The sequence below is a fragment of the Camarhynchus parvulus genome, chromosome 1 (genome assembly GCF_901933205.1).
Source record: "Camarhynchus parvulus chromosome 1, STF_HiC, whole genome shotgun sequence".
Lineage (NCBI taxonomy): Eukaryota > Metazoa > Chordata > Aves > Passeriformes > Thraupidae > Camarhynchus > Camarhynchus parvulus.
This window is the reverse complement of record NC_044571.1, coordinates 11,180,685-11,208,526: the sequence shown is the minus strand read 5'-3', so window position 1 is coordinate 11,208,526 and position 27,842 is coordinate 11,180,685. Positions and strand designations below refer to the sequence as shown.

Here is a 27,842-nt window from a genome sequence, read left to right as displayed (position 1 = left end):
TAAAAGAAGACTGTGTGTAAAAAGGGCAGAAACCATACAAAGCAGCTATTGCAAAGCAAAGTGATAAAACAAGTCTAGGCATAATTGAAAGTGAGTATTTACTCAGCCCTTAAGTGGCTTCTCAACAGGCACACCAACACACAGCCATTTTACAACACAGTGACTTATTCATTGCCATAGTAACCACGATGTCAATCCAGATGTTTAAATAGACCAGCAGCATTTCCCCCACTCCAGGTTAATGTTCCACCAACATTCTTTCACAGAGAAATGCACATGTAGCTTTTACATGCCTAAGAATTTTCAAGGCACTTCCTTGCTTTATGCTATGACAGAAAGCAATTCATTAGGATCCAATTCAGAAAATGCAACTGCATAGACCACACTGAATGTAAGGCAAATTGTGTTAGTTGTGCAATCCAACAATGCTTTTGTTGAGGCATGGAAAGACTGGGACACAGAGGAAGTGCCACATTTTAACTGAGAGATGACTTGTCCTCTTAAAGTCACACAGCACTGTACCCAGTCTAGGTGTCACTCTCCCTCGTGTCCCCAACACAACCATTTTTTCCAAGAACAATATGCCTATAAAATGGAGCTCCTGATTTGCCTGGAATCAAGCAGAGCTCTTAATCCACCAAGCAGAAGCACACGTGGCTGAAAGGGAGAGAGTCTGTACCTGAATCCAATAATGGGGCACTCCTTACAGATGTTACACTTGGCTTGGTGCTTGGCGGTCTCAGCAGCAGCCACTCTGTGCAGGACAGGCAGCCACACCATGGACTGTGGCTCCAGCCTCATCCAGTCCAGGAAAAGGGCTGCTTCAATCTCTGGTTTGTTGTTGGCCTGCAACATAAGGGGAAAAATTACAAGGGCTGAGCACAACTGAGCTGTCTACTCACCAGCTAACTAACAGTTCAAGCTGTTCTTGCAAACTCCATATCTCTTCCAGGCATATACCTCCAACTTTTCCACCAGTCCAACTATTCAGTAAAAAAAAAATTTAAAAAAATCTCCAGGATCCTGCCTTCAAGCCAGGAACTGAAAACCATTATTAATATTTCAAATCTCTCTTTCTCTTATTCACTCTATTACAATAGACAGCACTACCATGTACTTTGTCACAGAGAAAATCATCCACTTACAGGATCACCTTTGATGCCTGATCTCACATTCTCTGTCTTTCTTATCTGAGACTGTATAGCACTGCTTCTCACCTATTTTAAAAACTGTTATCCAAGCCCTAAAAATTGCATGTCTTTTGATCAAAATTCCTTTCTCCTTAACATCTTTCATTATCACACTGTCCTTTCTTCATAATGCACACACAAGGAAATCATTCAAATCTCTTTCAAGCCTGTTGTTGAACATGTAAACCCTCTTTCTCCTTGAATGCCTCAAACCACCTCTTCTTTAAATTTCCAATCACTGACTGCAAACACAATACAGTTCTGTCCCACAAAATAACATTCTCAGATTCCATTACATCCCACACTCATCTCTTTGCCAACAGCAGAAGAGCCAATGAACACTTCCCAGCAAACCCATTCCTCTGCTGCCTTTCCTTCCCATCCCATCCCATCCCATCCCATCCCATCCCATCCCATCCCATCCCATCCCATCCCATCCCATCCCATCCCAGTCCCGTGACATTTCAGGTATCTCTTCCATGGTAACTTCAAGGCAGCTCAGTCACAGAGCCAAATCCCATTGTGCCAGGCACCATGCACCCCCCAAAAAATGATATATCATCCCTACCCAGAGCACCCACAGTATGGAAAAAGAAAACAAAGAGACAAAACCCACAAGGAAATAGGGGACAGTAGGGATCTCTGTGCATGGGGAGAGGTTACACTGTACCAGCAGGCTGGACACTGCAAACAGGGCAGAACAAAGGCAAGGAGCATCAAAAGGGATTCAAATGAAAACAGTGGAATGATGGAGTCAGTGTTTACAGGAAACAGCCCTCCATGGCGCAGGGTGTCACGAAGCCTGCACAAAACTGTTACCTGAGAAGCTGGGAGATGGTTTCAGTACTGAAAGTGAGGTGATAGATCAGGTGGAAATCTCAAGGGGCTCTGGGGGGAAGGGTGGGAGAAGGGAGGATGTGCCCATACAGGGAACAGCTGAAGTGATGAAGAGGGATAACATTGTGCTCTGTTTCTCTAAAACATCACTACATGCTAATTCCAATTCCTCAAGACATTTCCTTCCATGCTTCCCACAGCAACAGCATATTTATGGTCTGAATATATTTAAATCCTCTGTTTTCTTTTTCTCTATGCTTTCAAATACAGCTCTCAGTGGGCCAGTCTTTTATATTTTAAACTTCACAAGGCTGACTGTCTTCCTTTGTGGCTCCAAACCTATTTGAAGCACTTAAATAAATAATAAGCATTAATGTATCATGTACATGGACCAAGATGAATAGGGGATTGAGTGCTGAGGATTTTTATGCTTGCTCTCAGTTACTTGTCCAGTTTCTCATGAAATTTGAGTTCGGTATAATCTAGCTAAAACCTTATTGAACTAAAAATGCTAGCAATGAATTTCGAGAAAAAAAATCCCAACTGATCTGCAGGAGAGAGAGCTATAGGGAAAACCAATTAGCTGTAGTTTTGTTTTTTGTTTTCTGTTAAATCTAACACTGTTTATAACCTTGACAAACAAATTAACTGATCAATATTTGAAGGCTAAGAAAAATACAGTCTCCCAGACAGAACCCCACAATATACAAGCCCTGTAATATGCCCTGAATAATGAATTGCATTACAATTGACTTAAAATGCTGTTGCAATACTTTAGTTAATCAGAAATAAAGATTCTTGGTCAGAGCTTCCTTCTTAAGGTGCTCATTTGGGAAATCATCCAGTGACTCCTATCACTGCAGTTGGGATCCACATACATGGACTTCTAGTATAGTAAGAAATATCCTTTTTTGGATGTTTGGGGTGAAAATATCTAATCAGAACATAACTGCAATTATTCAGATAAAGTCCTTCACAATTTGATATTCATGGAAGGACTATATTAAATAGAATACATGCTGAAACACTTCTGAAGTATTCTGCTTTAAATACTAGTTCTCTGTTTTTTCACATAGCTGCAGAACTTAGGAAGCTCCCCCAAAATAAAAAGAGAAAATCAAAAGCACAGTAAAGTCCAGTCAACACTGGCAGAAGGATTTGTTCAGAACAGTGAATACTGCCTTCTGCCACAGTACATCAGTGAATTCAGTCGAATTAAATTAATTTTGGAACTCCTAAGTGAAAGGCAGGCTTCTAAAATATGACCATCTATATTTTCAGCTGGAAGGCAGGGCAACAAAAGGGCAGGGGAGAGGCTTTCTGTGACTCACTCAGGGATCCAGCTTCAGCCAGCAACTACACTGGCAAACCATAACCCTGCCTAGCAGAATACACTTTCTATACAGAGGTCCTCTAAGCCTGAAAAAAAATAAATTAAGAGGATCTCTTTAATATACCATTCCTAATAGAAAAACATGAGGTGTACGGAAATGCTGCAGTGCAAGCTGCAGTCAGAATAAGAATGAGCTGCTCAAAGCGCTGCTTTCCACTTGTAGCTGCTTTAAATTTGCAGGGAAAATGCTGCAGCAATGAAAGACTTTCTGTAACACCCTAGATCTATTTTAATTTTGCAGTCACTGTCAATTGCCAGCAGTCCCAATAGCAGCCTAGGCAGAGCTCCGTGTGGTGGCTGTACAAAACCTGTGCTCAGAGAGATTAGGTGCATTAAAATGTATCAGAACTGGTTCTGAATTATATTACATGAAGATTTAAAGCCACGTGGAGAAAAGCTGGTCAGGGTCAGACAGTATAGGACAGACAGTTCTCAGCTGTCTCCTGAGCTGCTATTACAATTTTTAAAATAATCTCTAAATCCAGTAAGGCAGCAGCTGAAGATTTTACGTACGGGAAAAAGCTGAATTCATACAGTTCATATCTGAAGCAACAAGATCAAGCTGTAAAGAATATTAATGGTTCTTCTCTTGAACACATTTCTGTGCAACTCACAATTTTTATGGTAATAACAGAGTGAATCATAAAGTAAAATTCATTAAGGCCTTTCCAGCTTACAAGTAACAATTTGTTATGGAGGACATTCAAATTCATTATGTTCCAGACATCTGTTTTTCAGTATTTATTTTGCAGAAACAATAGGGAAATAGGAAGTTGGGTGGTGCTAGCATCTTTATGCAATACTTGGGAGACGAGGTTTTTGTTCTTCCCTCTCTCTTCCTCTAGCTAGTAGCTGAAAAAATATCCTATGCTATATTAACTTTGTCTGTCCATAATAGGAAATATGCTACAAAATACAGTTGGGATTTTACATGAACAATGTGCTATGCTTTTAGACTGAGTCAGATAATACAGCAGAAATTTCTGATAACATTCTGATTAGCTATATTCTGCTTATGTGCAGTGTAGGAAATTGACTGGAAAGAAATTAACATTGTTAATTGAATGGTGTTTTACACCCCAGGTGGAAAGCTTTACATTAGTAAATACTGTTTTGGACAAACAGAACTGAGGGATGGGATTCTTATGACTTGGTAAAGTCTAAAAATGCAGAGCAGCCAGTAACAGCAACTCTGCCTCCCCAGTCAGACTTAACCCTGTTTACCCTCGTCTTCCCCTCCTGCATTACACTTGATTGCATGGACAGTCAATGTTTTTAGTGTTGTGGCAAAGAATAATAAAATAAAATAACATGAATCCAGAAGTGAATCAGTGTAATTTTATATCATCCACACTTGAACAGCATCTTCCTGATCCTCACCCCTTAAACCACTTTAAAATTGCTTCTGAAACCAGTTTACGTGTAGGACTCTTCAAGACTGCCTCCAAAGTCAGGCACAGGTTCACAAAATCCTGCTGAAATAAAACCAGAATTGCTGTTTTATGACATTTACAGCACAGCAGCTTGAGGAAGGATTTGCTAGTTCCCTTTGGCCAGCTCTCTGTTGTCAGAGCCAGGAGCAGAAGAAATATCCTATGAATAGCAACAACGGCTGCCTGAATCTGTTAAAAGAGATTGAGTCCCTCAGCAGTAACACTGCACTTGTAAGTTATTTTCATATAGACTTGTATATATAACTATATATAGTTATTTGTACATAGTACTGGTATTTCCTAACTGCTCAAAAATAAAAGCAATAAACAATGCCTCAAGAAACAATTGTCCAACCAATTCAAATCACAGCATTTATGGCCAAAGTCAGTTTCAGAGTCCTGGCCCAGGATTTGTAACACCCAAATGCCACCTAAAAGGACTAACAGCTCTATTTTGGATTTTATTTGCCTGAGGTAAATACACCAGATTTGGACACACTTCCATGGTTTTAGAAAGTAGGCTGATCTTGCCTTACCATTGATCACGTACAAATCTCGTAATGAAGACTATAAAATACAGAATATTAAAATACTTCGCTTCATCAAAGTGAAGCAAAACAAGGTTAAAAATACATGCATGAGTTAACTGCACATATTTTACTACTCCTTAGCTTCACCTGTTCTAGTTTTTGACATCAAGTACTCTAATTCAAGTATATCCTTGAAAGAAAGCATACTTAAAGCATTTTATAACCAATAACCAACTGTCCAACATTTTACTGAGAAATGGTGAGAGACATTTTCATCTGAGCTGCACTCTGCTCTCTCATCACATTTCTTCAAAGTCCCAATGTCACAGTAACTCATCCAAGGCAGTAATGTGAATTCCTAGGTCCTGTTTACACTATATGAGGAAAGCATATTAATAATTTTCCACTGTGATTAAAACCGTGTGTCCTTCACTCCATATCATTTCCCTATCCTGTTTACTTAAAAAACCTACTCATCACAGAACTAAAAGGAAAGTCCTTTCACACTGCAGCAACACTGAATTCACTCGATTTTTCATGGATCTATAGATTGCTTTGATGCATTCTGAGCTTAAGCAGAACTATACAGTCTTCAAGTGGTCACTGGATTAAGCTCTTTGCTCTCTAAACTTAAAAGCACTTTTTCTTTTAAATCTCGAAGCAGAAATTACACACCCCTGCCCCAAATAGGAAAGATAAGTCCCATGATATCGTTCTCCTCCCAAGAACTTCTACCAGCATCTTCCTGTAAATGAAGAAAACTACAGAAAGCACAAAGGCAGAGAGAAGTAGCAGGAGGACTGGAGCAGCAGCCTCGGGAGAAGGGGATCCAATTCTCAGGAGCAGAGGTGTGCAGCAGGCAAGGCTGCTGCCAACAGCAGGGCTGGGCTCCTCCCTGCCCAAACCTCATTCCCAAGGACTCACCCTTCAAAAAGCAGGAGAGATTTCCCCTGTTATCTCTGGGAACAGTAAACATCCCCTTTTTTTCTGCTGCTGTGCAGACAGACAAGGCCGTTGCCAGGGCACCTAACCTAAGGGAGCGGGGAGAACCACTTCTGAAGCACACAATTGTTGCAACTCTGACATGACTGCAATTATATTGCTGGCTTATCATCACCAGAAAGAAGGAAGAAAAAAAGGAAGAAAAAAACCAAAACTAAAGAAAAAGCATTCCTCAACGTGGGTGTACAAAGAAAGACTTAAATTAGTTTCCATGCAGTAATGTAAACTATGAACACCCACAATATTCTTCAAAAATTCATTATCTTGCTCCAGTAACAGGAGGCTGCTGGGAGCAGCAGTACTGCCTGGCTGTCCAGCTTTTCCAGCCTCCCTGTTTCCTGAGCTGCTCCATGTTCCCCCCACCAACACTTGTGTGCTTGTCCCCCAGCCTGTGGATCCCGGTGCTCACCATCCTACACTGAAAGGATGTCTCAGTGTTCCCCTTCTCCCTTTCTCATGGGAAGTTCTTATCTCTTTCCTCCTCTCCATTCCTGGCTGCTCCTTTCTTTCATGCCTCATTCTACCCACAGTGTTTCCTTCATCACTATTATTCTTACTGCTGTTCTTACTGTCATTCCCTAGGTGTTATCCTTATTTTCCACTCCTTAATTCCTTCTTCCTTGCCTTCATTAGGGCTTTCCCTGTGTTTGGATTTCTGCTCCTCTCCCTAGGACTCCATCCCACCTATTCCTCTATTTCCCCTCCTCATCTCAGCCTCCCTCCCGATTTCTGTCCCTCCTAGGAGATCTCTGTTCTGCTGCAGCCCAGATTGGAAACCAACCTGCACTCTGAGAGTTAAAATGAAGCTTCATCTGGAGGAAAAAAGAGAGGATGACATTTCTCCTATTGCAGGTATGAAAAACTATTTTTCAGTGCAGGTAAGAGAAGGAAACGTCAGGTTTTCTGATGCTCTGATTTCTGAGCATGCCAAAGGTTGTGCCCAGCTGTGCTTGGGCTGTTCCTAGGAATGCCAGCAGCTGGATGTGGCACAACTTTCAGCCTGCTGGCATGTCTTCATTTCTAATGACAAGGTTGCTAACTCCTTTTGTTCAAATAAATAGTTATCACAAAATCATAGAACAAGCTGAGTTGGAAGGAACCCAAAAGAATCACTGAGTCCAACTCCCAGACCTGCACAGGACCATCTCCAAGAGTTTTCTCCCTACTTTAAAAAAACCGGTTTGATGTGTTTCATCACTGTGATTTTCTATTGTTTATTTGTAGTGTAAACACACAGAATGGCAGCCTTCTTAAAAAAAATAACTATGGTTTTGCCAGATTCTGAGGTCACTTTCCATATCAGTTTTTCAGTGGTTTTCTACAGTGCAGTTGACATACACTTCGGAAAACCACAGAAACCAGTAAGTCCTAATTCCTGAGGAAGGTCATTTGTACAAAATTTTTACTATGGATTTGCTGTATAATCACTTTGTGTTGGTGTCACTTGAAAGCCCAACATGGAAGTCAAGGCCTGAAAGCATCAGCAGGGTCTAACACAGCTATCAACATTACTGTGCACAGTTTATGAGCATGAGTTATTCACCTAGGACATAGCCCTATAAAACACTCATTCTGAAATGGCATCAAATACCAATTAGAATTATAAAAGGTCATGACATGAATGACAGAAACAGTAAAATGTAAATCCTGTAGAATTAATCTGTCGCAGGAAATGTCAAAAATACAGAAAGCAAATGTCCCATCAGAACTGAAGTTTGTGGTGATTTTAGAATTAGATTCTTTTCGAAGTCATTGTGTGTATGCAGTCTACTTCCAAGCATTAATATTCATTGAAAACACTTGCTGTGTTTTGCTTACTACAGAACTGAAACTACTACATAATGAAACTTGAGCAGCAGGCAAAAAAGCAAACAGCTCCCCCCTTCCCCAAGCAAACAAAAAAATCCCTCAGGGACAGTGAGGAGATGGGAAAAGAGCTTTCTTCCATTGTAATGTAGAAGATGCATTTAGAGTTAATCACAGACCATACATTACCTCCCCTCCTCTACCTTTTCACTAAGCAGCTGTCTTCATCTTGTGCATTCTGCTTGTAGTTATGATAAGGATGAATAATTCCCTTAACTCTCTTCCTCCCCAGATTAAATAATTTACAAGTTTGAAAAAGAGCCTCCAGTTTGCTGTGTATTCCTCAACAGACAGGACAGGAATTCTTTCAGTGCGCTTTAAAAGAAAACTGGTATTATCCATTCAAGGAGTGGAAGGAGCTCATCGAGCACTCCTTGCCCCCAGACAGCACTGCAGGCGGTTGCCCATTGCTCCCCTGGGCACCTGGCTGTCACTGCTATGTACATGCCCAAAATTCAGATAAACCACTGCTGTTCACCTACACAGCAGCAATAAACAGTTATCTACTGCTGGGCAATACAAAACTGTAAAGCCAGGAGCTGCTGCAACAAAGACTTACACTGTTTGCTGGGTTCAGTTCCAACAGGAGCCCCAATAACAATTATTTGCCCTCTGAGCTAATTCAAATACATCTTGTCAAAGGAACAGTTTAATAAGCCAGTGGCCACTACCATCACAGAATAATGAGGTTGGAAGAGACCTCTAAGATCACTGAGTTCAACCCATGCCCTAACACCTCAACTAGACTATAGCACCAAGTGTCATGTCCAGTCTTTTTTTAAACACATCCAGAGATGGTGATTCTAACAGCTCCCTGGGAAGAGCATTCCAGTACTTTATTATTCTTTTGGCAAAAATCTTTTTCCTAATATCCAACCTATACCTTCCCTGACGTAGTTCGAGACTGCATCCTCTTGTTCAGTCAGTTGCTGCCCGGCAGAGGAGACCGACCCCCACAAGTCTACAAGCTCCCTTCAGAAAGTTGTAGAGAGCAATAAGGTCACCTCTAAGTCTCCTCTTCCCCAGGCTAAACAACCCCAGCTCCTTCAAACATTCGTTACAGGGCATGTGTTCCAAGCCCCTCACCAGCCTTGTCACCCTCCTCTGGACATCACATGACCCACAGTACCCTAATCCTCATCCCAGATTTTCAACCCTCCTCGGAAGTAGAGGCCAGCTCAAGACAAAATACCAACCAGGAAATTTAGAGCCAGCCAAACGCAGACTTACAAACTGGAAGCAGCTCCTGACGCTGGGCTCGATGTTGCTGCCCCCAAAGGAGGCCACCTCGCCCAGCTGCCGGGGGATCTGGATGGAGTCGTGCAGCAGCAGCCCCAGCCGGCGCTGGTCACAGAAGCCAGTGGAACTTGCCACTTGTTTGAACAGGTCTGGAGGAAGGAGAAGGACACCAGAGGTCAAGCATCACCACCAGGATGTGGCAAGCAACCCAGATTTGCGTCGTTTCCAAGGCTCACAGGTGCGGTCAACAGCCTTGGAGGACATGAGCACAAATAAAACTTCCATCTGGCTGCTTCTGTTCCTATGAACACTGGGGTTTTTCTGTGAAATGTGAGTCTTGTGGTAATTCTTAATAGTGTTACTGGCTTGTGCCTGGGAAGAAAGGCCACTCTAACACAGCACCTGTGTCATCACTGGTGATAGAAGCAGAGACTCGATAACACAGCTAACTAAACAGCAGGATCTTCAAGCCACAACACAGATGTCTAAAAAATAATGTTTAATGGTAAAATAATTTCATACAACATAGAGCACCTTTTCAAGTCTTAGCAATCAACATACAACTCAGAGAATTCATTTCTCTTCCAGATGAGTTAAAATGATAACCAAGAATTGCCTAACTTTGATATATGATGATCTTTTAATTCAAGAGAATTTCTAAAATAAAATAAAAATTGCAACATGGTAGAACTTGCCATCCATATTAATTTTTAGCTTCTGAAGTGAAATGTCACTTGATGACATGTTCTGTTATTGCATCAGTCTAAAAAAGAATCCTTACAGGACAGAATTACTATCCCTTCATAAGCTCAATTTAATTTGATGGGAATTAATTATACTACATATATATTGAGGAGGTTATAGAATTCATAATAAAAAGAAGAAAACAGTTTATCATTAAATGAAATATTTATTTGGCAACATCTCTGTTGACAATATATTACCTGAATAAATTCACCTTACTTTTCAACAGTTAAAAAGAAAAGAGAGAGCAAAATAAGACTAGAATAAAATAATGCTCTTTTTTTGGAGTCCATTTAATATTTTACCCAACACCAGGGATACAATTATGAAGATGCTTCAGCACTGCTAGAGATAACTTTCCTAGCACTGCTTAGACACCTGTTTTCTTCCAAAGGAATAAAGGAACAGATAGAGAAAGGATTATTTTTTAATTACATGAATTTCTCTCTTGCAAAGTCTAGTTTTATAATGAATAATTCTGGGATGAACGCTTCCATCACCTCTGCAAGCCTCAAGACTCGTGCTCTAGCACAACCAACTCTGCTCTGCTGCACAACTGAGACAAGAAATTGTAAGGGGTGCAAGTCATTGCATACTTGCAGCAATACTAATGGCAGCTGCACTACGACTTCAGCACGGATGGCAAAGCCACTCCACAGCATGACAGACACAATTCCTTCCTCTCCCACAGCTATTCAGCTTTCAATTTCCCCATCATTAAAACATTAAATGTCCTCAGCAAGGTTATAGGACATTTAATAGGTTAGGCATTACTGTGCACACACACTGCAGGAGAATCTAAAATACGAATAAATGTTTTCCTTTATAACTTTGATAATCTTAGATGAAATATAATTTTGAAAAACATATGTAGTAAGTTTCTTAAAAGATTTTTTGAATACTTTTTCTTAACACCCACATGAAACATCTAGAAATCTAAATTGTGACATTCATTGTGATTGCCCTAAAATCTGACCCAATGACACATTGTCATGCACAGACCCCACTGGTGGTACTGTCCTTTTTTGGTTTAGAGTTCTTCAGCTTGCATTAGTATAGAGTAAAATGATAACAATTGATGAAGAACTGCTATGGTATTGGGTCAAACCCTAAAGGTTGGATTTTCAGTGGTATTTTTAAGTGCTTGAATGAGTGATACCAGTTAATTCAACAAGAAAGTTACTCTTGAGAACTACATTTATCAGTAGTTCTTTTCTGGATCCCAGTCTCATTAGTGAACTGACTTATTAGTCACATAAAACTAAGACTGCAAGTGGAATCTTTTCAAGTATTTCCTCTCTTAAAATATGCAAAATTTGCCCACTTTATCATTTATTTATTGAAATTTATTTATTTAAAGGTAGCAGCTATATTTAAACACAATGTACATAATAAGATGACCACAATGTGGGACTAATTTATAAAAGCTAATGTATATGAAAATAGTGTAATGCAAGTGTCCTGTAGACATGCATTTTTGTGTGTAAAGGAGTGCTGAACTAGTGGTCTCCAAAGGGCTTCTTGTGCCTCAGGGAGAGTTCAAGACAATCCATCAGGGTGCAGTAAAGAAATACTTTTTGTACAGATAATAAATTCAATTGAAAGTTTCAAAATAGTGTTTATTTAATCTTTATCACATCCTTCTTAAATTTCTTCTTTTGGTATGCCTTATAATGTAGACAATATATTAGTAGAGCAGTACATGTGCATAATTTATAAATAGATCTACATCTATTGGAGGTGCGTGGTCAAAATTTTTTCTGCTGGGAGGGGTGTGATCAAAAATGGTTGCCAGCTGTAGTGTTAAATTACCTAAAACTACAGAGAACAAATAAAAGTACAAGGTGAAACAACACACTTTGCATCTGCAATATCTAAAATAATGTTTCTGTATGCTATTTAAATGTTTATTCAATTAAAAACCAGGAGGAATAAAACAGGAACACAGACATAAGGTAAACCCAAAGTAATTACATCGACTTACATCTGTATTTATCTTCCAGGTGTGCTTTACAAAGGGACACGACACCAGTTTTGAAAGATAAGACACGGATCCTTCCTGTTCGACCCCTAATGGAAAAGAAACATTGGCTGATAATAAAATCCAATCATGTCACAATTTGTTTACTATAACCAAGTTCACTGCAGTGCTGTAGATTTCATAAATTAAATCTCACAGAGAATACTCAAGCTGGATGGTTATTAGTTAAGCTAGAAAAATAAAACCTTGCTGTGGCTTCACAGGCATAGCTGAACTGCAGTGTGCCGTTGTATCAACTCTACGTGAAATGGTCTCGATCAGAAATAACTACTCATCTCCTTTTTTTATTAAAAAAGTGAATAAAGGGTCTTTACACTAAGCTTCCTTGAACAGGCTTCTCTATGAACTGCTGCTGAGTGATTCTCAGAGGAGATGAGGTCCCCTGACAGAACAGCAAACTAGTCCTCTTGCCAAAGACAATATAGCTTTACTTCCACCAGAAATCCAATGTAACAGTCGCTTTTAGAAAGTCTTTGCTTACTGTCTGTCAGCCAAGCCCTGACTTGCCTGAAAAGGCAACAGGAAGCCAAGCATGAAAAAGCAGCCTCTGCCAGAAGTGTGCAGTGACAGAGACACTTACAATATGTTCAGGTGAAAGATAAAGCCTGCCTAGAAATCATGGCAAGGCAGGCAGGCTGTACAGTTATGCCATTAACACCTTGGTGTGGTTTCTGAGCTCCTCCTGGCAGCGCTCAAAGCTCTCCTGTGCAGTGCCAAGGGGCTGGGACACTCCAACCAGCCCCTGCTGCCTGTCAGTCTCTCCCCCACGCTCACTCCTGCCTTGTAACGTGCCCACACTACTACTTCTGCTTTCTAATGTGACAGAGAGAACAACATCCTCCTCTGAGCTGCAGGCAACGCACTGACAAACCTTCACATCTTCTCTCACTCATCTGCTTTAACTCAGTTTACTCCCAGTTGCTGGCTTCCCCCCCAGACTTGTATTTCTGAGAGCATTTTAAATATGTAACATCTATTGCAAACAAAGACATACACAAAACAGGAAGCTAATGCCTAAACCCAACATTTTTGAAGCAGAGACTTATCAACAGCTTTGAAGTGTCACCAGTAAGGCCCCCACTGGGAATAAGATGAATCATAGAGGCAGGCCATGCTCATGCATCAGGCTGCACCACAGGTAAAGATGCATGGGGTCTTTTTAATCCTATGAAAGAGCTGAGGAGCCAGCAGTGCTCATTTACCCACACATCTCCCCTGCAAACCCTATAAAAAGTACAGGCAGAAACCTGTGGACAAAGCCAAATTTAGAATTTGTAGATTTTTATTAAAGAATCTTACGTTTTCCATCATGAATAAGAAGCATTTGTAGTTTACCTATGCTTTCCACACTCTGGTCCTCTCACTCCTCTCCCTCAAATCTTTTCCAAATTAATTATCATCTGTGCCCTGAGAAACTCCTCCTGATGAATACCAGACTCATGCAAATTATACAAGAGAAGAATATAGAATAATGATTGCTCTGCAAGGCAATTAAATTGAAACTTGTACGAATCATGAGTTGTTCAGTTCACTCTCCTCTCCTCCCAAGTCAAACCAATAATTTAGCAAGCTACTGCAAATGAGCATGAGTGACTGATCAATTAAAACAAATCCGAAATGTGCTGGATTTGCAGAGCTGTACCCATAATTAGATCAGTCATTGACTGTGAATTTGATTAATATCTTTACAAATGACAGTTTTCAATTATAAGAAAAGTAAAGATGCAGTACATTTAATTAAACATCTCTGGTAGCACTGTGAACTTTGGTTGATCTCTGCCTATTAAGTTTACAATGAAAACTAAACACACGTAACCCCAAGGTCACTTCTCTTACCAGTGCAATTTAAACTTGAATTTTGGTAAAATAGCTACAAGCTTTCCTCACACATAAAACACCTCTGTGTTCCATTGTGCCCTGCAATATGCAGCTCCTCAGCACACCTAGGGAATTGCCTGGAGGCAGATAATTATAATTTCCAATGTTGTACTTGCAGCACAGTGCAACACAAAGAAAGCTAAACTGGACATGGCTGGTGCACATGCCCCATCCAAACTGGACAGTTCAGCTTAGGAGCAGCCATGGAATGACCTTTAGTTCCCTCTCTGCCTCTTATGTGACTGATACAGATTAATATCCCTAACACATGTTTTGTTTTCACTAACTGGGAGTCCTCATCTATGTCTTATTTATGGTTCACGGTAACTAAGAAGTGGGTCACTGTTCTGTGAAAGCCAAAGCAGATTAAACAAATAAAACCTGGCTCTTGAATGAATATAGCCCCCTTCTCTATTACTGGTAAACTAAAAGAAATATAATGTAAACTGGGTAATCCACAGGATACTGCAGCTGCTGCAGGGGATGTCAAAAAAACTGACTTATTGGAGGTGATCCTTCAGGAAGACATAATCTGTACAAATCTGTACTTTTTTTTTGCAGTGATCACTGAAGCTTCACTGCTGTGACAAAGGGTGGATGGAAGAACAGTGTTATGGCCCTACAACAACAGTATGGTTCAAAATGTCAATGGAAATACAGTACTTGTCCCATGACCTTCCAATTCTACAGGTAAAGGTTTATTCTGCCACAGAAATGAGCATGTCTGGCTGGAAGTGGCTGATAAAAATGTTAAAAACACAAAACTGACTTTTTAAAACTTAAATTCTCCAAATACAAATACAATGGCTTATTCTAAAATGAGCTTGCAAATCTATGTTGGAATTTGCTTATGCATCATGAGCAGTATCATTAACCCACTTAAAAGGAATACCCTTACATTTTCTTCAGGTATATTTAGTCTGTTGTGTTTATATTGATGGGTACACTTTTTAAAATTAAATTTTGAATTAAATGTTTCTCAAATCTTCTTACAGCCAAGGGTTGTAAGCACATTAGACAAGAGATGACCCTCTTCCATCTTTGAAAAAGAATGACATATTGAAAGCTACGGAAAATTGACATATTTGAAAAGGTTTAACATCCAGAGGTATAGACAAGCAGGAGTTTATATGGTGTTCATTCTGTTGTTTCTTGATAATTCTCTTGAATTTCTTTATCAAAATAAATTAAAATGCCATGTAAAGTCATGACCTACTGTGGACAGACATGCAGTCACAGCATTGGTCTGAACAAAAAAAATCTGCTTAAAAAGTTGTTTTCCAGCTCTCTCATTACCTAGCTTAGTAAATCCAAGATTGTAAGCCTAACCAAGGGCTGTATTGATTCAGCTAAATGCAGCCATTAAATCATCAGGTTTATTAAACTTTCACTTCAACTACCCTTTTTTCAGCTCTAAGCCACCCACGCTATAATGAGGCAAACAGCTCAACACATCTTCCTCCTCCCATTGTGCTACTGGGAAAGCTTCTGGAGCTTTCCCCTGTCCTGAGCCCCCATACATACGTGTCATAGACATTCAGAAGCCAGTTGAGGCACATGTCCACACAGAGGGGGACGTTGACCAGGTTATTGTGCTCTTGCTCCAGTCGATCGTAAATGGTGGTCAGGCAGTTAATGATCTGCAGAATATCCATTGGCTGGTCATTCTGTTTGAGGTTGTGCTGGTCCAAGGCATCACAGGCAGCAGACAGACTCAGGAGATCCACTGTTGAAATAAAAAAAAAAATACACAACCATAAAGACCAAAGAGAAACAGTGGTTGTACTACCCACATCCAAAAAGTAAATAGAGCACTGTACTTGGCTCATGTGCCTGGCCAGAGGATGTAAAATGTCCTTTGAAAGTCACATGCAAGACTGGTTTCAGAACTCCTACAGATGCACTGTTATTTAGCTGTGGCCTTAGAGACCAGTGTGTATCTGTTTCATTTTTAGCTGTGAAGTACTTATTATGCTCTTGGGTCCTATGGAAAGATTACACAAATTGCTGTACAAGTAAAAACTATGTATTTCATGCTTTATGTTCCTACAGATAGACAGGCTAATATTTGATTACTGCACTCGCCAAATGTGCTCTCACCATAGCACAGGTCATCAGCTTTTCTGAGATGCACTACCCATTTCTTAGAGAAGTCAAGAAATCTTAACCAAACCAAACTCCACAAGGAATATGCAAACAAATCAGAGCTGAACTGTGATTAACCTCACTGTTACTTTTCCTCTAGTGAGGAGAGTGGAAAGAAGGTTCTGGAATCACTACATATCCTCTTTCAATATTTATTAATTAAATGTATGCATTTTTAATTCTGAACATCATTTATAATTATCAATACCTCTATGGCATTACAGAGTAAGACATGTTTAAACTTATTAGTCAACATGCAACAGAGATTTTTGTCACAGACATTTAAAACATTTATTTTTATCCCAATTTAAGTCAGTTGAATTTTGAAATGCAGATGTCCAGGGCAAAACTGAACTTCCCTTTCTCAGCTCCTAACCTCTGCAAACTAACATCACCAAGCAGCATCACACTTAAGGCACACAAAATCATGGGATGTTGGCTTACAAAGTAAGGCAGGAATAAGAACAAAAGAAATCAGAAAGATGAGATAGTTGATGATGATCTTCCGGCTGCCACAGGAAAACACTTCCTAACTCCTTGCAGTGAATTTCCAGGGTGTGAGCAACGGAGATGTTGAAGCCCAGATGCTGTTAATCCTGCTCACACCATGAGCAGTCACATAGTGCAGGCACGATGTAATATGACCCAAGGCAGTAGCATCTGGTCCAAAATGAACTGCCCAAAATCATCCAGGAAATTCTTCACAAAACTAGAAAATGAACTGACTCAAATGCAAGACCAGTTTTTCTCTCACTGGAATAAAAAATGTGCTTTCTTCAGTTCTGGTAAGCAGCATCTCTTCATAATGTCAAAAAAAACCTACATAATGAGCAGAAGCTAAATGCAGAACACCATATAGGATTTTTTTTAGAACTTGATCCTGTTTAAGGGCACATTTGGCAAATTCACACTTGAGTATCCTGTTTTATCCAGGATGAAACTGCCCCTTTGATGTCCTAGTGGGAGATGAGAAATACTTTAGCTGCCCACAGGGCTGGTTTGCAATGCTGCTTGGGCAGTACGCTGGGATTTTGTAATTGCCAAAAGAATTTCAAGAGTATCTATTTCATTGGAAATCAATAGGGACTTACTTCTGCTACTAAATCCCTTAAGCACTTCTGAAAATTTCGTCCTCTGGGCCTAACATACCTAGTGCTAGAGTGAATAAGGAAACCTTGGAATGCTATCCCTATTATTACACCAAGACATTTAACTTTGACTCCATGATTTTGCGCAGAGTTTTATTGGAGTTTTAGCTTTTTTTCACATTAGCATATAGACACTTATTAAAATAAAGTATTTTGGAATATTATGTTTAACCTTCTAGCATAAAAAATATAGCTATGCTAAGATCAGTGTTAAATCCTGCAAAAGCATCAGATCTGTTCCTCAGCGTCTCAGAAAGATGTTTTTCTTCTAAGAATTCATTAGTCAAATTGAAAATAGAGCACAGCCCTCAAACACCTATAACTGAGCTTTAGGCTGAACTCTCAGTTCCTTTGAGACTGCGAATCAACGGTAATTAAATGAACCCCTCAGGCGTCTGAGTGGCAGCATAATTATATATGCAGCTACTGCTAAACATGGGTCATTCCACTTTGTGAAAGCTCTTCCATTAATAAACAGCATCTTCTGAAAAGCCTTTCAGCCCACTCTTCATCAACCTCCTGTCCTATCCCAAAGTTTGTAACACACAATTATCTCCTAACAAGCAAAAAGCGTTTGCCAACACGTCCTGCTTTAGGGAGCCTCTTTTCGTGGGAAAAAGGAAGGCTCTGGCCTTCATCACATTAAAATCCTCCTTCATCTTTCCCACCAAGACTTAAGAAATGTGTGTGTGGGGTCCTCTCCCAGAACACAGAACTGCTTATTTATTTCCTAAAAGCAGATACGAAGGTCCTGTGAATGACCAACTTGCACAAGACAATCAGATATGTATTGAAGAGCTGAGTATGTGGCACCCTGCAGTGATTTGAAAAGCTTTACTTGAAATAAACCACACCATTTTATGCTTTGCACTTCTTGTGGGTTCCCTGCCACTCTTTTACACTTTTCTATTTAAAATTCCAAAACTGACTCCAAAATCTGTGTGAGCAGTGGCTTCTAGCTAACTTTGAAGTCTAAGTCACTTATATAAATATTTCTTTGGCCTCGAAGGCAATAGAGAAAAGGTTAGGATGTTTTTAACTAGACACTGCCAGATTGCAAGAAAAGTATAAAAGACAACATGGAATAAGTAACCAGCTGAAGGACAGAAGTGACAATTAATAGGCAGGAGAAAGTGCACTCTAGAGGTCACAAGCTGAACTTAGGGAAAACTCAACATATGGCTGGTAATAAAAAGTATAAACGGTCCTCCCAGAATGCAAGATCATCTTCTCTGTAACCTGCTGCTGTTGGCTGACACATAAAAAATATATTTAATCTAGTCTGCATACAGTTAAAGGAAAAAAGACCCCTAGCAGAAGTTCTTGAATATTTTCTTTTGCTGCATTTCCAAGAAAAGTTTGTGAATACATCTCATTTTATTGATATCATGATGTCCTGATGTGGTTTGAACTTGAAGATCAGATCTTTAAAAGCAGCAAAACAAGAAAGTCATCATGCTTTGATGTGATTATCAAAGGAATCCATACATTTAAAAAAACTTGGTGCAATAGCCACACCTGGCATGCTCACAAAAATTTTGAAGGCTGAAATGATAAAGCCACATATTAAATAGTACAACACATAAGCATTTATTTTTTAAGGATTGCTATTTTCCATATTCTTCTTTCGGTTTAATATCCTAGCGTCTTCATACTCATTGGGCTGATTTATGAACTGAAAAGAACTAAAATTTAAGTACAGCTCCCTTTTTGAAGTGTTTCTATTCCTGATACTGAGAAGTAGGCTGTACCTTTACTTCTCCAGGCCTTCTATAAAACACACATTTTCAGAGTACTCCTCAGTAGACAAAAATGCTGTTCTCTATGAAGTTTGCAGAAAAGAAGATCCATATAGATATATATAGGCATATACGGATATATATTTAAAAACTCCTGCAATTTTAAAACAGAAATGAAGAGTAAGAGCTGAAAGCAGCACCTACTGCAAGTGGGATTTTGGCTTTGCGTAGGAGCCCTGAAATCCAGCACTGTGCTCTAATTCTACTATTGCCAAAATGCAGAAAAATAATTTTGTAATGAGTTGAGGTTTTAAAAAAAACCTAATTGAACTGAGTTCACAAGCGACACTGAAGTGATAGGATACACAAATACAATGATGGTGTCTCCAGGCAAAAATATTTGTAAGAACAAAGCCTGCTAACCAAATTCCTTAAATGCTTCTCCTTAGATACAAGTATGAAGAATGTGCTAGAGTAATCAGTGTAAGCGCCACTGCATGTCTCCGAGAGCATCAATTCTCTGAAAATTTACCTAAACGTAACCTCAAGAGATGAACTGACTTCAGCTTGCTCAGTTGGACAGGGGAGGGAAAACAGACAGAAAAGCTCATGGGTCGAAATAAGGACAGGGAGAGATCACTGACGAGTTACTGTCACAGGCAAAACAGACCCGACTCGGGAGAATTAACTGAATTCATCACCAATCAAATCAGAGGAGGATAATGAACAATAAATCTTAAATCTTAAAATGCATCCCTCAACCCCTCCCTTCTTCCCAGGGTCAGCTTCACTCCCAAATTCTCTACCTCCTCCCCTGCAGCAGCAGCAGGAGAATGGGGGCTGCACTCAATTCATCACATGTTGTTTCTGCTGCTGCTTTCTCCTCAGTGGGAGGATTCCTCACACTCTTCCCCTGCTCCACTGTGCAGTCTCCCACGGGAGACAGTCCTCTACAAACTGCTCCAACGCAAGTTCTTCCCACTGGCTGCAGCTCTTCACAAACTGCTCCTGAGTGGATCCCTCCCACAGGATTCAGTCCCTGGGGAACAGACAGTGCTGCCAGCAAACCTGCTCCAGCGTGGGCTCCTCAGCCAGAGTTCACAATTCCTGCCATGAGCCTGCTCCAGCAGGGCTTTCACATTGGTCACAGCCTCCTTCAGGCACCCACCTGCTCTGGCATGGGGGTCCTCCACAGGCTGCAGGTGGGTATTTGCTCCACTGGGGAGCTCTACAGACAGCAGGGGCACACCATGGTCTTATCCACATGCTGCAGAGGAATCTCAGCTCTGGCACTTGGAGCATCTCCTCCCCCTCCTTCTGCACTGACCTTGGTGTCTGCAGAGCTGTTTCTCTCACGGATTTCCCCTTCTCTTTCCCAGCCACTGCTGTGCAGCAGATTTTCTCCCACACCCTTCTCAACTACAAAGGCACTATCACTGCCACTGATGGGTTTGGCCTTGGCCAGCAGCAGGTCTGTTTTGGAGGTGGCTGGCATTGGCTTTGTCAGACATGGGGTAAATTTCTAGCAGCTTCTCAGAGAAACCACCAGCTACCACAGCCTGGCCACAAAAACCCAATGCAAAAGTCCAAGATGAGTCCAGAATCATTTAATGGTAGGAATCAGTTATTGAAAAACACCTGAAGGACCACAGAGTCACAGCCAGCACAGGTTTGTGAGGGGAAAGTCCTGCTCAATAAATTTAATTTCCTTTTCACAGATTCACACAGAATCACAAAATAGGTTGGAAGAGGCCTTCAAGATCATCAAGTCCAACCCATGCCCTAACACCTCAACTAAACCATGGCACCGAGCATCACATCCAGTCTTTTTTTAAATACACCCCGGGATGGTGACTCCACTACATCCCCAGGCAGACCATTCCAGTATTTTATGACATAGTAACCCAGCTAGTTGACCAAAGGAAGCCAGTTTATGCAATCTTTTTTGATTTCAGTAAAACTTTCCATACTGTTTCTCATGGCATCTTTCTGGACAAAACGTTCAGCCCCCAGCTGGAAAAACACACCATGTGATGGGTGAGCAGCTGACTCACAGATGGGGCACAAAGGGTTGCAGTGAATGGGGGGACATCACAGTGGTGAGCTGGCACTAAGGGAGCTCCACAGGGCTCCATTCTTGGCCCTGTGCTCTTCCACCATCTTCATGAAGGACTTGAACACCAGACTGGAAGGGACACTGAGCAAGTTTGCAGGTGATACAGAACTGGGAGGAGCTCTTGACTCCCTCAAAGGCGGGGAGGCCCTGCAGAGAGACCTCAACAGATGAGAGGCCTGGGCAGTCACCAACCATGTGAAATTCAACACGGGAAAATCCTGGATTCTGCACCTGGGATGGGGCAACCCTGGATGTACAGACAGGCTGGGGAGTGAGAGGCTGGAAAGCAGCACCAGGGAAAGGGACCTGGAGTTGCTGGTTGATGGAAAGTTGGGTGTGAGCCAGCAGGGCCCTGGCAGCCAGGAGGGACATCCCTGTCCTGGGGGCATCAGGGACAGCATGGCCAGCTGGGCAAGGGAGGGGATTGTCCTGCTCTGCTCTGGGGGGGCCTCACCTCGAGTGCTGGGGGCAGTTTTGGGTGCCACAATACAGAAAAGACATTAAGCTGTTAAAGAACATCCAATGGAGGGCAACGAGGATGGTGCAGCTGTGTGAGGAGGGGATGAAGTCACTGGGTTCAGCCTGGAGGAGACTGAGGGGAGGCCTCACTGCATCACAACTTCCCCATCAGGGGAAGACAAAGGGCAGGCACTGATCTCTGCTCTCTGTGAGCAGTGACAGGACCCAAGGGAATGGTCTGAAGCTGTGTCAGGGGAGGTTTAGTCTGGATATTGGAAAAAGGTTCCACCAGAGGATGGCTGGGCACTGGAACAGGCTCTCCAGGGGAAGTGGTCACAGCACCAGCCTGACAGAGCTCAAGAAGCGTCTGGACAGTGCCCTCAGGCACATGGTGTGACACTTGGGGCATCCTGCCAGGAGCTGGAGTTGGATCACACTTGTGAGTTCCCTCCAACTCAGAATATTCTATGATTCTAATACAGATAAAATGGAATGCAAAGTTTTGCACTTTCAGTCATAAAAACATGTTACAAGTTACACTTATGCACTGCCAGCTAGTTAATTCCAGAAATTCTGTTTCCTTCAGTGCTGCACTGATTATGAATACTTCTCACTCCAGTTTCTTTATACCACATTTCCACAGTGAGTGTGGCAGAAGTGCTGTACCATGGAAAGATGTTTATATTTCTAATCATCATAGTTCCTTCTTTGTCACTGCATTCATGTTGAAATCTTTCATTATGTTACAAGACTTCTCACTTATTGTTTATTTTTCCTTTTTTTCCCTATTTTTTATACATTCAGACATTAAGTCTGCACACTTTAGTGGAATTCACCCATGCTTATAAGCCTAAAAGTAAACATGCTCAAAAATACTGAGGTTTGACACAGTTCCAGAAAGCATGTGAGCACAAATCCAACTTGAGATAAATCAACAGTTGAGACATTTGCAACTGTGTCAGAAATTTAACCCTGTAATTAAATGCCAAACAGTGAATGTTAAAATATTTTAATAATCCTCCCAATTGGACTGCCTAATAAACTGCTTGCTTTGGCAACTGACTGGCCTATCAAGAAAACTGTCAGCAAATTATTTAGCTATCAGGTTACAATAAGCTGAAAAGGAAATGTAATTCTAGTGAAAAATAGAATAACATAGAGCAGTTGGGAGAATTAAAATGTTTGAACATGCACATCACTAATGTAACAGCCGATGAGAGACTTTTCAACACAACTGAAAGCTGGGGAAAAAATGAAGCTGAATGTTTATTGAGATGATCTCATTTAAAGGCAATAACCCCTCAGGGTTCAAGATTTAACTTAACAAACCATTAGCAACTCCAGCTCTGAAGTGTTATTTCAGCTGAGCTCTCACTGCTCCCAACACACCACAACTGTGTTCCTCTGGGCTGCAAAGCAGTGGCTGGCACAGGACATGGCACAGCGACACGGCACAGTGAAAATACCTGGCTAAAGAGTGTAAAGATAAGAAATATGTACGGTATGTTCAGTTTTATTTCTCAACAACTGCTCTGCCTTACAAGGCACAGACCTGCAGACCACCCAGCACTCTGGTTTTGTAATGATCATGTAAATGGGTGGCAGCAGGAGGCCCTTCAGGTGAGAGGTCTCCATGTACCAGGCACAGCTGGGGGTACGTGTAGGAGTGTTTTTCTGTGTCTGATATCTGTGAATAAACTTGTGTGCTGGTGATGGAGCCTTCCTGGCAGAGGGTGAGGCACAAGCAGGTACTTACAGCAGAGGGCTTTCTGCAGCCTGCGGAGTTTCATGGCAGTCCTGTACGCCGAGAACCTGACGTTGTTCAGGTCAGCTGTAGGGAGGCAAGATCAGAATAAAAGATCAGCTTTACACACTAGAAATAACCAGACTCATGAATACCTTATGTTGAAACACAAGACTATACCTGTTGGTTAAAAGAGCAGAGGTGGAAAAGAAATTTGTTAGAAATTTTGCTGAGTTAAAGACCTCAAATCTTGACAACCAACCATCCAAAAAAAACCCCACTAAGTCCTAAAGTGTTACTTCCTTTTGTTCAAAGGCACTGAACTAAAGAGCACTTGAAAGGACAACATCAGTGACTGCAGCAGTGTGTCTGGAAATACTGCAGAGCTTTTCACACTGAAGGCACTGTGAGGGAGATAAGCCCCTGAAACTCTTCCTTGCTCACCTTGTGCACCAGCCAGGCTGTGTGCAGGCAGCCCCAAGGGAAAACCTATGCTCAGGAAAAAACAAGTGACTCCCAGCTACTGCTAAAACAGAAAACTTATTAAAAATATCCAATTAAACTTCTGTGCTGTCCACCTAAGCAGGCCCCAGCCATGCCCAGAGATGTAGAGCCTTTCTGGAGAGAAGCCAGCTCACCCAGCCAGGTGAGTTTCCAGGTCCCCACCTGCAAAATGGCAGGGAGCCAGTGGCTCTGGCAGTGTGACAGGGAATGGCACCCAGTTGGGGAGCCATTGTCTGGCTCAACTTTTGCTAAGCTGTCCTCATACATTTCACAAAATAAGGACATCAGCACAAGTCCCCACTGGCTACTTTAACCATGGCTTGCAAAACTTCCTTGCCACGGTGGGGACAAAGACACAGCAGAGCAGAGCACAGAAGCTGGTCCCAAGGGGCACTGCCAGCAGCTGCACTGGGAACTGAGGAGTGGCAGGGGACACACTCATACACTACAGGGCAGCCACCCACCACAGAACAAACAGATGCTCTTGGCCCTGCCACCTACCCAACCAATTCCTGGGCACACACACTCCTGTGCAGCCTAAGGATCATTCCCAAGAGATTGCTTGGCATATTGCAGCTTAAGGGTTTTCCAGAACAGAAACACACTGCTTGTGCCAGCCAGTTTCAGCACCTGACAACACTGCTGAATGCATTTAATTTACTGATGAAACCCATGGAGCCTAAGGAATTACTGATGGGAAAGTGTTTAGAAAATGTAACCTACAATGTAAATATAAAAAGAACATTAGAGGAAAAAATGCAGTGGCCCAAAAAAAAGGTCCCTTTAGCTCAATAAGCTTCCTCTAACCTGACAGATTCTTAGAGAAAGAATATGATGAAAAACAGGGAAAGAAAGCATTTCCTTGCTGGCATATGAGCTAAGGTGCTGTAAAGCTGTTTGAAATGTGGTAGCTTGGGTATAACTATCCCAACATCATTTATAATGCTGTACAGGTATAGGTAGCAGAGGGAATATAGTCTCAATTACATTAATTTTAATTAAGCTGTTCTGAATGAATAATATGAGGTATGATAATTCAGTAGTTTTGAATACCTTAATAAAAGCTGTGGAACACTTCTGAAACATGTCTTAGAGCAGAAAAGGAAGTTTTAGTTTTATATATAATTTATTTTTCTTTGCACAGTTGCATACACCTTTTTAATGGGCACTTCTATGTACTGTTCCTGCCAGCTCTGTCTCTCACCATCATCCTGACAGGTCCTTTATGTGGTGTAGAATACAGTGAGTTAAATAAAGAGACTTAATTTGTCTTAAATGGAAATTAATAAAGCAGTCTCTCACAAACACACAATGAATTCAATTACATTTTGTACCCTTGCTGCAAATCTGTATTTGTATTCTGTAAAAGAATATTGTGGCTAGCATTTGACAAAATGAAGAAGCCTTTCTTAATTTCTCCCTGAGTGTTCTGAAAGAAGCTTATCTATTTATTATTTACATTTTCAGAAATGTGAGTAAATATATATGCATATTTCAGGCCTTGATCAAGGCAGAAAATACAATCCATGCAGACATTTAATCCTGGATGTGCCACAGTTTACATCTATTTTCCTGTATATGTAATACACACTGAATTTATCATCAACCTTAACGACACTGCTGCCAAGAAGCATCTGCTCTAAATGATGAAGCAGCAATGCCAGGTGCTCATTTTGGAGCCCTCATCTCAGGTTTTGGAAAAGCAGCAGCACCACTGCTCATTTGGCTCTGCAAGCCAAGGCTGAGCTGTCGCACTGCCACCGCCACTGTCGCTGCTGTCACCAGGATTAGCCTGCACCCAGTTACTGTCCCTGTGCCAACTGCTCACCTCTGTCTTCCTTATGCCACCATCTCCATGCTTCTGATGGACAGCTGTCTTACCAGATGGTGACAGTCACTTAAGATCGCTGGATCTTAATGATTTCGCTTTCCCCCTCCCTGTGCCCATGAAACTGTCAGTGGTGCCTTTCCTCCCCTGGGGCTACTGCTGGAACGAACAAACGTGTTGCTCTGGGTAGCAAGGGAAGGAGCCCAGGCCCTTCCTAACTGGGTTCAAAACATTTGGCTTGCTGGATGAGACTCCATTTAAATGAACCACAGAACACAAGACTGCCAGGGAACGAGTCTTGGCCCTGGGCTGGGGAGTGCTGGATGTAAAGCCACCCCTGACATCAACTGGGGGGACCTCGAGTGAGGAGCACAGACACACTGCCTGCTCACACCCCAGCTGCTCCTGCTGGGAACAGGCAGAGGAGGGAGGAAAGGGGCTCAAGCAGCAGCAACCTTCCAGAAGCCTGTGGGAACACCAGTAGTTCTTACCTCTCTGTGTTGTGAAATTGTTTTTGCTTTTTTCCTTCCTGGATCCTAACAGGAAAAAAAAATTGCTTTCTCCACCCCCACACAGCCCACTGAAAGAGTCAGGACCCATTAAGCCCTGCTTCCAGAGCTTTTATCATTTCAGAGCAGGTTGAGGAGTTCAGTGCACCAACAAGTATTCCTCCAGCCCTTTCCTCCCACTCCTAGAAAGTATGTACCACCTCATCCTCTGAACTGAGCGGTCAGAGGGCTGGAAAGCTCTTGCTGTATTGTGAAACTTTTGCAAGTTGTTAACAATACTCCCTCTTGTTGCTCAGAAGGCAACTTTCAAGCTGTAAACAATGTAAATGCCCAAGAGCATAATCTGTTTATGGTCTGAAACAACGATGCAGTGAAGAGGTCACCTGGCCCCTGGAAAGGAGCCAACAGAAAAAAGGACCATGAGGGAGTATTTGGTGACATATTTACATCTCAGAGCAAAGAGAAATCATGACTTTCCCACCACTCAGCCATGGATGACCCCTCTGTTCAAGTGAATATATATCTTTCTCTATCTAATAACATGATAACAGTGAACAAGAATCAGTGCTTTTATTACAAATGTAGCTTTAATGAAGGGTACTTCAGTTCAGAGTGTTGATAGGAGTTACTCAAATCAGAAATACTGCGGAAAGATGATAAGATAATTAAATCCTAACATTTTCTGCATAATTCTGCATGTTGAGAGAAATCTCAAAACATAAGGGCTATGTTCTATTTCTACAGTATTCTAGAAATACCTACAATTACACACAGCAGATCTTTTTGCTAGTGCATAATCAGGCAAAAAAACCCACTCATCTGAGAAGTGGTCAGTGATTCAAACCACCTGCTGGAATATCTCACTGGCTGGTGACACAGATCAGTAGTCAAATAAAATCTTGCAGTTTGGGTTTTTTTTAAAATCCTGTCTTGCTAAATTATGGATTTTACAGTGGGATATGAGTACTGTATTAAGAGGAAAAACATATTCTTGTATTCTGGAGCTTTTACTACATAAAATAGCTTATAAAATAACTAAAAGCAATAAAAAATTAAAATCAGTAAGTTTTCTAAAATAACCTATTTGAGAAGAGGTTCAACATCTACCATGAGGGGGTATTTGTTTTTACTCTCAAGGAGTCACATCTATAAGCCAGACAACAGGATTTAAATAAGTCCCTTCTAGAGCTGCTGCATCTGCTGAGAGTGCTGAGTGACTGGGAGGTTCCATTTGAAATTGTCCTATCCTGTATGACAGAGTCATCCCACTGTGTTTAAAAGCAATGGGATGGGCCAGGCTACCTCCCACCAAAGGCTGTTCATGCCATTTATCTCTCTCCCAATGTAATCTGAAGGCATCTCATAAACTCCTTTGTACCAGGAAACTACCTTTCCTCTTTACTTTAAAGACAGGTTTCTTGTTTATATTATTGTGAATATTATTATAATTTTTTTTTTAGTTAATGAGGGCAAAAGACACACCCTTCCCTTGGTCCT

General features: G+C 41.3%; 1 protein-coding gene across 12 annotated transcripts in view; it reads right to left on the bottom strand.

The window, feature by feature from the left end:
- The window catches only part of DMD (dystrophin), a 1,148,514-nt gene that overhangs the window by 45,767 nt on the left and 1,074,905 nt on the right, over positions 1-27,842 (bottom strand). For all 12 annotated transcript variants that reach the window (XM_030961382.1, XM_030961390.1, XM_030961407.1 and 9 more), the window contains 5 exons: positions 23,517-23,591; positions 15,678-15,879; positions 12,219-12,304; positions 9,482-9,639; positions 680-846 (listed from right to left, as the gene is read on the bottom strand). In XM_030961382.1, the coding sequence (XP_030817242.1) occupies positions 680-846; positions 9,482-9,639; positions 12,219-12,304; positions 15,678-15,879; positions 23,517-23,591 (688 nt within the window). The remainder of the gene's footprint in view (positions 1-679; positions 847-9,481; positions 9,640-12,218; positions 12,305-15,677; positions 15,880-23,516; positions 23,592-27,842) is intronic.